This window comes from Scyliorhinus torazame, chromosome 9 (genome assembly GCF_047496885.1).
Source record: "Scyliorhinus torazame isolate Kashiwa2021f chromosome 9, sScyTor2.1, whole genome shotgun sequence".
NCBI classification, from domain to species: domain Eukaryota; kingdom Metazoa; phylum Chordata; class Chondrichthyes; order Carcharhiniformes; family Scyliorhinidae; genus Scyliorhinus; species Scyliorhinus torazame.
This window is the reverse complement of record NC_092715.1, coordinates 215,511,573-215,526,164: the sequence shown is the minus strand read 5'-3', so window position 1 is coordinate 215,526,164 and position 14,592 is coordinate 215,511,573. Positions and strand designations below refer to the sequence as shown.

Below are 14,592 nucleotides of genomic sequence, written 5' to 3'. Positions count from 1 at the left end.
GCACAGTTCCAAAGTTACTTGAAAACTTCTGATAAGCACAACACCTCAGTGTGCCTAGTTCAGCAACAGGCCCAGCACTGTTTGTTCATTCACAAATCTAGTTGAATGTAAAGACAGGCCTGCTGGCTCTACCCCTGAGGGGAATGCATGATGTGGACCTTTCTACAGATATGGTAGCCTTGTTATGCTCCGAACAATAGGCTAAAGAACACAAGTTCAAATCCCAAAGTTTGAGAATTCACTCTTGGAGAAAAGGAAATCTGTAAATGAGAGCTGGCATCAGTAAAAGCGAGCCTGAAATGGTCAGACTGTCAAAATGAATGTCTGATGTTAGATGAGGACATTATATATCTCTCATAGTCAAACAGCTAAATGACGCAAGATGTTAAGATTCATATGAATAACCGTCACTTGGGCAGTGCCTGCTTATCCTTCAGCTCTGATGAAGCATATTCACCGGAAACATTATAAATTGGATTGTAGTGGGTTCAGTGTGATAGCACTCTTGTCTCCAAGTTAGAAAATTGTGGGTTCAAGTCCCATTAGGAAATAGAAGCAGGTGTAGGCACTCTGTCCCCTAGAATAGAATAATCTTTATTGTCACAAGTATGCTTACATTAACACCGCAGTGAAGTTACTGTGAAAAGCCCCTAGTCACCATATTCCGGCGCCTGTTCGGGTACACGGAGGGAGAATTCAATATCTTCAATTTACCTAAAGCGGGTCTTTCAGGACTTGTGGAAGGAAACCCACGCAGACATAGGGGATAACGAGCAGACTCGGCACAAAGTGACTCAAGCTGGGAATCAAACCTGGGACCCTGGTGCTGTGAAGCAAGTGCTAACCACTGTGCTACCATGCCACCTTAAGCCAACACTATCATTCAGTAAGATCAATGCAGATCTGATCATTGCCCCAACTCCACTTTCCTGCCTGCCCCCCTCTCCCCATAACCCTTATCCCCACTGTAGATCATAAATCAGTCTACAGAACTAGAAGCAGGAATAGGCCATTTAGCCCTTAAAGTCTACTCCGCAGGGCAGCACGGTGGCACAGTGGGCTAGCCCTGTTGCCTCACGGCGCCGAGGTCCCAGGTTTGATCCCGGCTCTGGGTCACTGTCCGTGTGGAGTTTGCTCATTCTCCCAGTTTGCGTGGGTTTCGCCCCCAACAACCCAAAGGCTAGGTGGATTGGCCACGCTAAATTGCCCCTTAATTGGAAAAAATGAATTGGGTACTCTAAATTTATAAAAGAAAGTTTGCTCCGCTAGTCACGATAATCACAGCTGATCCTCTATTTCAATGCCATAATCCTACTTTCTCCACATGCTCCTTGATACCATTAAAATCTCACTTTCTTGAACACATTCAGTGACTTGGCCTCTACAGCCTTCTGTGGTATTGAATTCCACAGGTTCACTACCCTTTTGAGTGTAGAAATATTTCCTCATCTCGGTCTAAATGGTCTACCTCATATCCTGAGACTGGGCCCGACATGTGAGCTCGGCTGACCACTTAACGGGGCAGCACGGTAGCATAGTGATTAGCACAATTGCTTCACAGCTCCAGGGTTCCAGGTTCGATTCCCAGCTTGGGTCACTGTCTGTGCGGAGTCTGCACGTTCTCCCCGTGTGTGCGTGGGTTTCCTCCGGGTGCTCCAGTTTCCTCCCACAGTCCAAAGATGTGCAGGTTAGGTGGATTGGTCATGCTAAATTGCCCATAGTGTCCAAAATTGCCCTTAGTGTTGGGTGGGGTTACTGGGTTATGGGGATAGGGTGGAGATGTGGGCCTGGGTAGGGTGCTCTTTCCAAGAGCTGGTGCAGACTCGATGGGCCAAATGACCTCCTTCTGTACTGTAAATTCTATGATTCTAGAGATGCTGGCTGGCCTCAGGTAAAAATAAAAGATTCAATGGCACTTTGTGAATAATGCAGGTTCCTCTGGTCTCCTGGCCAACATTTATCCCTCAGCCAACACCACTAAATACAGATGAATTCATTGCAGTTGTGGGGCCTTTTTCTGCATAATCATTTGCTGTGTTTCCCTACTTATAGCTACACATATTAGCTGTGAATTACTTTAGGGTGTCCATAATCAATAAAGCTACTATATGAATTTACAGCTTTATTTGGTTCTTTATTCCAGAATTACTGACAAAGCAATGTCAATTTTAACATTCATCAATTTGATCAGCTTTGTCAAATACATGTGCCTTAATGGCCTGCTCCTGACACTACCTTCCATGCCCTTATTATCACTAAACTCAAACATCCCAATGTTCTCCTGGCCAATTTCCCCATCTTCTACCCTCTGGACTGGAGCTTATCTAAACTTCTGCTAGCTGTATTCTAACTCAAACCAAACACCATTCACCCATCACTCACGTTTGCTGCTTTACATTGAGTCTGGGTTCAATAACGTCTGGTCTTCAAGCCGTCCATGGTCTCAGCACTTCCCTATCTCTGTAAAGTCCTCCAGTTAAACAACCCTCTGATATCTCAGCACTCCTCATATTTTGGTCCCTTGTGGCTTCCGGAGTATCACTGTTCCACCACTGGTGACAGTTGGGGGCATGGCACAGATTCTAAGGTCCAGAATTCTCTCCCTAAACCTCTACCTCTCTATCTGCCTTTTGTGATGAATGCAAGAAATTGTCATATTTTTGGCAGTATTATTAAATCATGGGTTAAGATGCATAGACAGTATGACTGCTAGAGTGGTGATTAAGGTGTTGTAAAAGCGAGATAATCATTGATTTTCAGGTGAAGTGTTCTGCTAATCGATCTTGAAAACCATTTATTTCTTTACAGATAGCTACCCAAGGGGATGTTGTTTAGTTTTGAAGGACCTCATGGGTGTAGATAATTTGAGGGGTAGTGTGTTTGGTCCTGTCTAAACAAGTCAAGGGACATCCGAGACAAAAGAATGCCTTATGCTTTGGGTACAGATGTTGTAGTTAATGGGAGGAGCCAGGTCTGTCTGAAGTGTCAGTAGGTTCTGGAACTCTCATCTGAATGGTGGTGAAAGGTTCTCTCTCTAAAGATTCAGCACCAAGAAAAGCAAGTAAAACCCTAGTTGTTTCATGAGTGGTATTTAATATATATTTGTTTGCTTAACTGGAATATAGTGGCAGGTTTAGGAAGTTAAGGTTTCTTCTTCTACTTAAGAACTGTTGTAACTGTTACCTGTAAAGCTATTTTTGTTGCTAATGTAATTAGCACGGTAATACAGTAGGTAGCACTGTTGATTCACAGCTCCAGGGTCCCAGGTTCAATTCCCGGCTTGGGTCACTGTCTGTGTGGAGTCTGCACTTCCGCCCCGTGTCTGCGTGGGTTTCCTCCGGATGCTCCGGTCCCCTCCTACAAGTCCCGAAAGACATACTGTTAGGTAATTTGGACATCCGGAATTCTCCCTCTGTGTACCTGAACAAGCGCCGGAATGTGGCGACTAGGGGCTTTTCACAGTAACTTCATTGCATTGTTAATGAAAGCCTCCTTGAGACAATAAAGATTATTATTAATTATGTGATTAAATTAAAGTTTGTTTTAACATAAAAGGTACCTATTGGTCAGCACCATCACTTCTCTGGTGCAGTAACATTTCCCTGTTTTACAAATTGAAAATAGTTGGGTTCTTGTTCAGGATTCGAATACTTAAATCTTTAAAATCTGCCTCTTTGACCAAGCGTTTAGCCACCTAAGCTAGTATCTCCTCACATGGCTAGGTGCCAAAGTTTAGTTGAGGACGCTCCTGTGACATGTTGATATGTTAAAGATGCTATGTTGCAACAAGTTACATTTACAATAAGATTTTAAATATTTTTAAAGTCACTCCATTTACTTTTAATTACCTATATTCTCTGCCACACAGGGAAGGCTTAATTAATTTTAATAAATGTATATTTATTGAGATTTTACATTTTAGAGGATAACACAAAATAATAAATCGATAAGCAAGGAGAAAAAAAAATACAAGTACAGAATGGAACAGGAGAACAACATCGCAACTGGCTCAATGCAATCACTGGGCGGCACGGAGGCCCAGTGATTAGCACTGTTGCCTCACAGTTCCAGGGACCCGGGTGACTATCGGAGGTTGCACTTTCTCCCCATGTCTGCATGGGTTTCCTCCCAGTGCTCCTGTTTCATCCCATGGTCCAAAGATGTGCAGGTTAGGTGGATTAGCCATGCCAGCTTGCCTCTTAATGTCCAAAAGATTAGGTGGGGTTAGTGGGTTACAGAGATAGGTGGAGGCGTGGGTTTTAGTGTGGTGCTCTTTCAAAGGATCAGTGCAAGCTTGATAGGCCGAGTGATCTCCTGGGGCTGGTTTAGCACACTGGGCTAAATCGCTGGCTTTGAAAGCAGACCAAGGCAGGCCAGCAGTACGGTTCAATTCCTGTACCAGCCTCCCCGAACAGGCGCCGGAATGCGGCGACTAGGGGCTTTTCACAGTAACTTCATTGAAGCCTACTTGTGACAATAAGCGATTTTCATTTCATTTCATTTCTGCACTGTATGGATTCTATGATTCTATTCGTCAGAACTAGGTATTCGTACAGCCCCACCAGAGGCAGAGGGAGAAACAGAATAGGATCACAAAAACAAGACAAAATGGTGCACATTCTCCCAACCCACATAAACCCGCAATCATCACGAGAAATCTGGTTAAATTCCCCTCGCCAGGATTGGGCACGCACCAACATACATCTCCCTCAACTCCAGCAGCGCCAATGGCACCAACAACCCAACACAGCCTTTCCCCCCCCCCCAGATATCAAACCAATCAGCACCCAACTCGGAGCCAAAAAACAAAAGGAAATACATGAAAATTCCAGTTCTAAGTAGAGTTTCATATATGCCACACAATGTAACTAAACCCCACAAACAGGCCCAAGGAGAACCAAAATCATTCCATACAATTGTAAAGAGGACAAGAACAATAACAACATGTTCAGGGCCTCCCGAGGCAGAAAAGAAAAGAGAGCTAAAAGCTACTAGAGCTATCCCACCGGATGATAGCACCAGTTAAGAGCAAAACAAGCGACTCCGTCAACAAGGTGATCCACCAGCCCCCTCCCTCCAAGGGGATAACAGGATATCCACCAAGGCACAGAACTCAATCCATCCCCAGGTCTCCGTGTACCAGAGAAGCAAAGCCTCTCAGGATATCCCCCCCAAAAAAACACACCCTCAAACAGGGACAACCCCAGTCCCCAGGGACATGATAACAGTCACAGCACTTGGCCTGGCCTAACCAGTACCACCAAAATACAAACGATACCTCTAGGAACTTCAGCACCCCCCCCAAAACCTGCACCCTTGCCAAGCCCATCCAGAGCAACTCGCCGTAAAAGGATGATCACCGAGAGTAGAGCCGGGAGTTTCAGTGTTTGAAACAGCGAGAGTAGAGCCGGGAGTTTCAGTGTTTGAAACAGTGAGAGGAGAGCCGGGAGTTTCAGTGTTTAAAACAGTGAGAGGTGAGCCGGGAGTTTCAGTGTTTGAAACAGTGAGAGTAGAGCCGGGAGTTTCAGTGTTTAAAACAGTGAGAGGAGAGCCGGGAGTTTCAGTGTTTGAAACAGCGAGAGGAGGGCCGGGAGTTTCAGTGTTTAAAACAGAGAGAGTAGAGCCGGGAGTTTCAGTGTTTGAAACAGCGAGAGGAGAGCCGGGAGTTTCAGTGTTTGAAACAGCGAGAGGAGAGCCGGGAGTTTCAGTGTTTAAAACAGTGAGAGGTGAGCCGGGAGTTTCAGTGTTTGAAACAGCGAGAGGAGAGCCGGGAGTTTCAGTGTTTGAAACAGCGAGAGGAGAGCCGGGAGTTTCAGTGTTTGAAACAACGAGAGGAGAGCCGGGAGTTTCAGTGTTTAAAACAGAGAGAGTAGAGCCGGGAGTTTCAGTGTTTGAAACAGCGAGAGGAGAGCCGGGAGTTTCAGTGTTTGAAACAGCGAGAGGAGAGCCGGGAGTTTCAGTGTTTGAAACAGCGAGAGGAGAGCCGGGAGTTTCAGTGTTTGAAACAACGAGAGGAGAGCCGGGAGTTTCAGTGTTTGAAACAGCGAGAGGAGAGCCGGGAGTTTCAGTGTTTGAAACAGCGAGAGGAGAGCCGGGAGTTTCAGTGTTTAAAACAGCGAGAGGAGAGCCGGGAGATTCAGTGTTTGAAACAGTGAGAGGAGAGCCGGGAGTTTCAGTGTTTAAAACAACGAGAGGAGAGCCGGGAGTTTCAGTGTTTAAAACAGTGAGAGGAGAGCCGGGAGTTTCAGTGTTTAAAACAGTGAGAGGAGAGCCGGGAGTTTCAGTGTTTAAAACAGTGAGAGGAGAGCCGGGAGTTTCAGTGTTTGAAACAGCGAGCTGAGAGCCGGGAGCAGAGAGGAGCGGACTTGTGCGGGACACTGCGCTGCAGGTAGGACAGCTGCTTGTCTGGTTGTTTATTTCAAATTGAAAAAAGCCCGGTAAAGGTGACATCACAGGAGACCTGACTGGCTGAAAGGCAGACTGGGCTAAATTTGATTTAAATAACTTTTTAAATTTCAATTATATAACTATTTAATTTGTTGTGACATCAAGCAAGATAAATACTCAGGGATAAAACTAATTAAATAGTATACAGGAGATTGGATATAATCCGACACAAAAAGATCTTTCGAAAGTTTAATTTCAAACGTTTCATTTAAAGGAATAAATCATGGCAGGACAGCTCCAAGGCATCATCTGCTCCTCTTGCTCCATGTGGCAGGCCCCAGGTTCAGCATGTGTGCAGGAAGTGTCTCCGGTTACAGCTCCTGGAAGCTCGGGTTTCAGAGCTGGAGCGGCGGCTGGAGACACTGTGGAGCATCCACGAGTCGGAGAGCATCGTGGATAGCACGTATAGAGAGGTGGTCACACCGCAGGCTCAGACTCCGCAGGCAGGAAGGGAATGGGTGACCACCAGACAGAGCAAGAGAGTGAGGTAGGTAGTGCAGGAATCTCCTGTGGCCATTCCGCTGCAGAACAGATATACCGCTTTGGATACTGTTGAGGGGAATGGCCTCTTAGGGGAAAACAGCAAACTCGTGGCGCCACGGTTGGTTCTGCTGCAGAGGGGAGGGGTGATAAGTGTGACAGTGCAATAGTTATAGGGCATTAAATTTTAAGGGGAATAGACAGGCGTTTCTGTGGCCACAAACAAGACTCCGGGATGGTATGTTGCCTCCCTGGTACTAGGGTCAAGGATGTCTCGGAGCGGGTACAGGAAATTCTGGAATGGGAGGGTGAACAGCCAGTGGTTGTGGTACACATCGGTATAAACGACTTAGGTAAAAAAAGGGATGAGGTCCTAGAAGCAAAATACAGGGAGCTAGGAAGGAAGTTAAGAAATCGGACCTTGAAGGTAGTGATCTCAGGATTACTACCGGTGCCACGTGCTAGTCAGAGTAGAAATGACAGGATATATAAGATGAATACGTGGCTGAAGAGATGGTGTCAGGGGGAGGGTTTCAGATTCCTGGGGCATTGGGACTGGTTCTGGGGGGAGGTGGGACCTGTACAAACTGGACAGGTTACACCTGGGCAGGACTGGAACTGATGTCCTAGGGGGGCTATTTGCTAGAGCAGTTGGGGAGTGTTTAAACTAATGTGGCAGGGGGATGGGAACCGATGCAGGAAGTCGGAAGGTAGTAAAACAGGGACAGAAACAAAAGTCAGTAAAGGGGAAAGTGTAAGGCAGAGAAGCCACAGTCAAAAATCAAAAAGGGCGACAGTACAAGGTACAGTGACTGAGGGGAGCTCAGTGACTAGGCCCAGTAATACTAAAAGGAATAAAACAGGAAGTAAAAACATAAATGGAAAGCGACGCAGCAGGTGGTTACATGAAGATATGGGTTCAACGACAAGGAAAATTAGGAGAAAAGATAAGAGGAAAAATAACTTAGGAGAGGTTACTGATCAAGGTGTTAAGATTCAAAACAGAGGTATAAAAGCCAACATAAAGCCACAATTTACCTGAATGCTCGTAGTATTCAGAATAAGGTAAATGAGTTGATGGCGCAAATCATCGTGAATGACTATGATTTAGAGGCCATTACTGAAACATGGTTAAATGATGGTCACGACTGGGAGTTAAATATCCAAGGGTATCAAACTATACGGAAGGACAGAGTGGATGGTAAGGGAGGTGGTGTAGCTCTGTTATTTAAGGATGACATCCGGGCAATAGTAAGGGATGACATTGGTGCTATAGAGGATAAGGTTGAATCCATTTGGGTGGAAATCAGGAATAGTAAGGCGAAAAAGTCATTGATAGGAGTAGTCTATAGGCCACCAAATAGCAACATTATGGTGGGGCAGGCAATAAACAAAGAAATAACGGGTGCATGTAGAAATGGTACAGCAGTTATCATGGGGGATTTTAATCTACATGTCGATTGGTTTAACCAGGTCGGTCAAGGCAGCCTTGAGGAGGAGTTTATAGAATGTATCCGCGATAGTTTCCAAGAACAGTATGTAATGGAACCTACGAGGGAACAAGCAGTCCTAGATCTGGTCCTGTGTAATGAGACAGGATTGATTAATGATCTCATAGTTAGGGATCCACTCAGAAGGAGCGATCACAATATGGTGGAATTTAAAATACAGATGGAGGGTGAGAAGGTAAAATCAAACACTAGTGTTTGGTGCTTAAACAAAGGAGATTACAATGGGATGAGAGAAGAGCTAGGTAAGGTAGACTGGGAGCAAAGATTTTATGGTGAAACAGTTGAGGAACAGTGGAGAAACTTCCAAGCGATTTTTCACAATGCTCAGCAAAGGTTTATACCAACAAAAAGGACGGTAGAAAGAGGGAAAGTCGACCGTGGATATCTAAGGAAATAAGGGAGAGTATCAAATTGAAGGAAAAAACATACAAAGTGGCAAAGATTAGTGGGAGACTAGAGTGGGAAATCTTTAGGGGGCAACAGTAAGCTACTAAAAAAGCTATAAAGAAGAGCAAGATAGATTATGAGTGTAAACTTGTTCAGAATACAAAAACAGATAGTAAAAGTTTCGACAAATATAAAAAACAAAAATAAGCGGCTAAGGTAAATATTGTTCCTTTAGAGGATGAGAAGGAACATTTAATAATGGGAGATGAGGAAATGGCTGAGGAACTGAACAGGTTTTTTGGGTCAGTCTTCACAGTGGAAGACACAAATAACATGCCAGTGACTGATGGAAATGAGGCTATGATAGGTGAGGACCTTGAGATGATTGTTATCACTAAGGAGGTAGTGATGGGCAAGCTAATGAGGCTAAAGGTAGACAAGTCTCCTGGCCCTGATGGAATGCATCCCAGAGTGCGAAAAGAGATGGCTAGGGAAATTGCAAATGCACTAGTGATAATTTACCAAAATTCACTTGACTCTGGGTGGTCCCGGCGGACTGGAAATTAGCAAACGTGACACCACTGTTTAAAAAAGGAGGTAGGCAGAAAGCGGGTAATTATAGGCCAATTAGCTTAACTTTGGTAGTCGGGAAGATGCTGGAATCTATCATCAAGGAAGAAATAGCAAGGCATCTGGATAGAAATTGTCCCATTGGGCAGACGCAGCATGGGTTCATAAAGGGCAGGTCGTGCCTAACTAACTTAGTGAACTTTTTTGAGGACATTACCAGCGCGGTAGATAACTGGGAGCCAATGGATGTAGTATATCTGGATTTCCAGAAAGCTTTTGACAAGGAGCCACACAAAAGGTTGCTGCATAAGATAAAGATGCATGGCATTAAGGGTAAAGTAGTAGCATTGATAGAGGATTGGTTAGTTAATAGAAAGCAAATAGTGGGGATTAATGGGTGTTTCTCTGTTTGGCAATCAGTAGCTAGTGGTGTCCCTCAGGAATCCGTGTTGGGCCCACAATTGTTCATAATTTACATAGATGATTTGGACTTGGGGACCAAGTGCAATGTGTCCAAGTTTGCAGACGACATTAAGATGAGTGGCAAAGCAAAAAGTGCAGAGGATACCGGAAGTCTGCAGAGGGATTTGGATAGGTTAAGTGAATGGGCTAGGGTCTGGCAGATGGAATACAATGTTGACAAATGTGAGGTTATCCATTTTGGTAGGAATAACAGCAAAAGGGGTTATTATTTAAATGGTAAAATATTAAAACATGCTGCTGTATGTCCAGCTTAACTGAGGGAATGATAAAAGACGCAGGGGGTTTGTTAGTGACTCACTGAACTCAAGAAATAAAACAAATCCTGACGCTGAATACGGCAGCAGGATATTCCACCCAAAGAGAATTTTACAGATCTCTGACTGCAAACTGCCCAATTGTACCCTGTCCCAGAGAGGCAAGGACGTCCACGGCACCGGCTTCTTCACCAGCCTTGCACGGTCATATGTTGTAACGCAGTGAGAATTTACCGAGAGAGAAAACAGTAAACATGGTCAGGTGGTATTTGGGGATAATTTCAGTGACCTTTTGGTGACCCATGCTACAGCTTCCGGCGACCCATCCGCGGATCGCGAGCCCCATTTTGAAAATCACTGAGGTAAAGGATAAGGCAGGACCAACGAACACTCTTTCGGGATCTCTTATGAATTCCAACGATCAAAGCAAGTGACACCATCATTTCCACCATTCCATCTCTCCGATACCCACAGCCTCGGCCCCTGCCAGGGCGAATGACTTGACCCACTCAGCCACCTCCAACCCCTCACAACAAGCAATGAGAATAGGAGAGAAGGACCAGTCAGTGGGCCCTATGACCCCTGGCCTCGAAGACTGGATGCTTGTGCTCCATTGAATCTGTTGCACCCAGCCTCCAAATCAAGATTATCAAAGCACGACAGCCAATTTTGAAACGCAATTGGGAACTGGCCTCCCACCTCTTGCCAAGGATTGGGCACAAGTGCACATCCCATCCAACCCCCATCTCCCAAACCAGTCAGGATAAACGACACATCATACAGCAGGATTGACAACACAAAGGTGGCCGCTCACCAGGGAGAGTGTTCTTTTGAGTGCTAGAACCTTCTCCACCACTCTTCTTGCAAGTAACCCGTAATCCTTCAAAGTGAGCTCGAACAACCTACGCCGCAGAGCTGAGAATCTCAGCCAAGACAACACCTTTGATGGTGCCCATCATCCGATGCACACAGCATCACCAAGGTGAACAACTGCCCACTACAAGCCGGGTCCTACTCCAGCTCACTCTTTCCACCATAAACAAACAAAGATTTTAACATTTTATATCTCAGCTCTTCCTCGCAAATAAAAAAATCAGGAACTTCCAGGGACATAATGCAAGCTATGAAATATGCACCAGGATGAAATGAAGGATAAAAAGACAAGCAGAACCAGAACCCGCGAAAATGCAACCACTGCCACGCTCACATCACATGACCCCCCCAGAGATTGTGTTTAGGACTATAGTAGGTTTGCAATTCCAGTTATATGAAACAGTGCTCAGCAAATTTATGCCTTTCCTTTCGAGAACAGCAGCCTGTGCAGCATCGGCAATAAAAGAAACTGAAATGAAATACAAGCAACCTTGTCCTCATCTTTCAAGTAGCCGATTGCAAAAGCTGTGATGAAATATATTTGGACACGCATTAACTTTGCAAGTTTCTAACTATTGCTATTCTTTTAAAAATCCTTCACATTTGCATTGATTTAAAATAGGTTTAGAAAGCAGGATTCACTGACAATGTTTCTCTTCATGTACTGAAAGAAAGAACACTGATTTATTCCCTCTTCACTGGTCAGTGATCATTCTTGAAGGGAACAAGTTTCATTATAATTTATCTCTCTGCAAAGTCCTGTTCCAGATTAAGGGCAACATAAGTTTATATGTTACGAGATAAACTGAATGGATTGGTCAAAGGGCACTAAACAAACACAGCAAAACACTTCCCCCAACCAGCCATAACAACTTTTATTTAACACTGTGCCTTCAACTTTGCAACTGCTGCATTTTTATTTTGAAATGAGAAACATAAACCAAATCACTATTGCAAGAAAGACAAAGCCTTGTTTTAATGAATGAATGAATGAAATGAAAATCGCTTATTGTCACAAGTAGGCTTCAAATGAAGTTACTGTGAAAAGTCCCTAGTCGCCACATTCCGGCGCCTGTTCGGGGAGGCTGTTACGGGAATCGAACCGTGCTGCTGGCCTGCCTTGGTCTGCTTTCAAAGCCAACGATTTAGCCCTGTGCTAAACAGCCCCAGTTTTAAATAAACAACTGCATATACAGCAATCAATTTGCACACAGCAAACTTCTACAAATAGCAGTGAGATAACCTGCTTTAGTGATAAATAGTGGCCAAGACACCAGCACAGCTAATTCAAAAGCAAAATACGGCAGATGAACTTTCTGCTGAAAAGTCATTGACCGCAAACTTTAACACTAGTACTTCCAGCATTTTCTGTTATTATACTGGGAAAACAACCTGCTCTTCTTCGAATACCGCCATGGAATCCTTATAATGCTGTAACCATTTGATGATTCTACTTTGGAGGGAGGGAATTTGCAGGGCTGTAAGAGAGCAGTAAGAATGAGACTATCTCCATTGCTGTTGCAGAAAACAGCTTAGACTCAACAGACTGAAATGGCCACCTTTGGTGCTGTAACTGTCTTTTTTATGACGGTAGCATTGTGGATAGCACAACTGCTTCACAGCTCCAGGGTTCCAGGTTCGATTCCGGCTTGGGTTACTGTCTATGCGGCGGTCTGCACATCCTCCCAGTGTGTGCGTGGGTTTCCTCCGGGTTCTCCGGTTTCCTCCCACATTCCAAAGATGTGCAGGTTAGGTGGATTGGCCATGATAAATTGCCCTTAGTGTCCAAAAGTGCCCTTAGTGTTGGGTGGGTTACTGGGTTATGGGGATAGGGTGGAGGTGTTGACCTTGGGTAGGGTGCTCTTTCCAAGAGCCGGTGCGGACTCGATGGGCCAAATGGCCTCCTTCTACACTGTAAATTCTATGATTCTATGATAATCTATGATTCAATGGTTCTACATTTATCTGAAAGGAAGGAAACAGGAAGCCTCAGTTTAAAGCCGAGTCAGATATCGAATCCTCAGTGCTGCATGGAAGGCTGGAGTGGGTCATGTGCTCCAGTCCCTGGAATGGGGCTTGTGCCCCCAACATTCAGACTCAGAATCCAGGGTGCTGCCGCAGAGAATAGTAGTGCAGAAGCAAAATATTATGGACACTGAAAAGATGTTCTGAAGAAACGTCACGCCGAACCAGAAAGGTTAAATGCGGTTCTCGCCACAGACGCTGACTGAGCATTTCCAGCACGTCTTGTTTTTCCTCGCTGAGAACAATAAAACGGTTTCACAATGGTGAATGTGGCCTGAAGCCCACCCAGCGCAAACTGCTGGAGTATTTCAGTCTTCAAATGGGCTTAACTGGGGCTCACGCGCCGTCTCGCGGGGGGCGGTTAAACGAGACCCAATTCCCGAACTAAATTGTGTAAACGATTCACGATCGCAAAAGTGTTGCGAGTCAGTGATGCTCAGTTACGCGGAGCGGTTGGACACCCAGCACGGCGGGATTTTAGACCGGCTGTGGGGAGCTTCTCCCCGCCGGGAAAGCCCTGCCTGCCGGGGGAGGGGGAGCCGCTGCTCCCGCCCGGTACCTGTCTCATTCCGCAGGTTCGTCCGCAGCAGCTCTCCGCTCGACAGGTGCTTCAGTCCGAAGGTCTTGACGATGCGCTCGGACACGGTCCCCTTTCCCGAGCCGGGAGGGCCCATGATGATCGCACGGAAGAGGAGCCGGGCCCCCATGTCTCAGCATGGACCCAGCCCAGCACTGCCACGTCTGCGAGCGATCAGGCAGCCGAGCCGCAGCCTCTCTCCTCCCGCCAACCGGGCTGCTGCAGCACCGCCAGCAAGCCGCTGTCTCCTGGACTTTACACAGTCCAAAAGCTTCTTCACAGGAAGTGGCACTGGCTAGGGAGGAGGGAAGAGCGGATCAACTGTAATCCAGCAGAGTGCAGCCTGTGGGTCTTCAGCTTGGGGCGTGCAGTGGGGTATGAATGAGGGATGAGATGTTGGTGGTGTAATGCGAGTGGTGTAAACAAGGGCTGTAATTGGGGTGCTGTACACCGGGGGCAGTGTAGTTTGGGAGTGTAATGTGTGTGGTATGAACAGGGAGTAATGGGGGTGGTGTAATCATTGGTGTCGTATGGGAGGGTGGAGTGAATATTATTAAGGAGGAGGGTGTGGACATCGAGTAGGGGTTTAAGGCGTAGAGGATACAACGTTTGGACGACTAAATCTATCCTTTCAACATCCACTTTTGTTCTGCCTGAAGACTGGCTATCCCCTCATGCGTCATCTTGAGGTTTGGCAGATTCTTCCCCCAGTGCTGGTTTGCCATTTCATTCTCAGGGGCAGACGAGGAGACAGGTGCCAAGTCCAACACAAAACAAACCTGCACTGTTGCCGTTATTTTAAACCACACGCTAACCAGCCAGTGAATATAGTCCAGTGTGGTCAAATATTTTCCAGCCTGTTCAATTTGCACTTCATGATTTACAAATGTGACTGCACAAATGATGGTAAATTTTAGGAGGAAAGAATTTTCATTTTTATGGCATCTCAAAGCACTTCACAGTCAATGAAAGTGGCTTTTCAAAC

The 14,592-nt window shown here is 45.7% G+C and overlaps 1 protein-coding gene across 1 annotated transcript in view; it reads right to left on the bottom strand.

The window, feature by feature from the left end:
- The window catches only part of ak3 (adenylate kinase 3), a 62,981-nt gene extending 48,948 nt beyond the window's left edge, over positions 1–14,033 (bottom strand). The window contains exon 1 of the mRNA XM_072517101.1: positions 13,590–14,033. Within this exon, the coding sequence (XP_072373202.1) occupies positions 13,590–13,737 (148 nt within the window). The 5' untranslated portion in view covers positions 13,738–14,033. The remainder of the gene's footprint in view (positions 1–13,589) is intronic.
- Between the last annotated feature and the right edge of the window lie 559 nt (positions 14,034–14,592).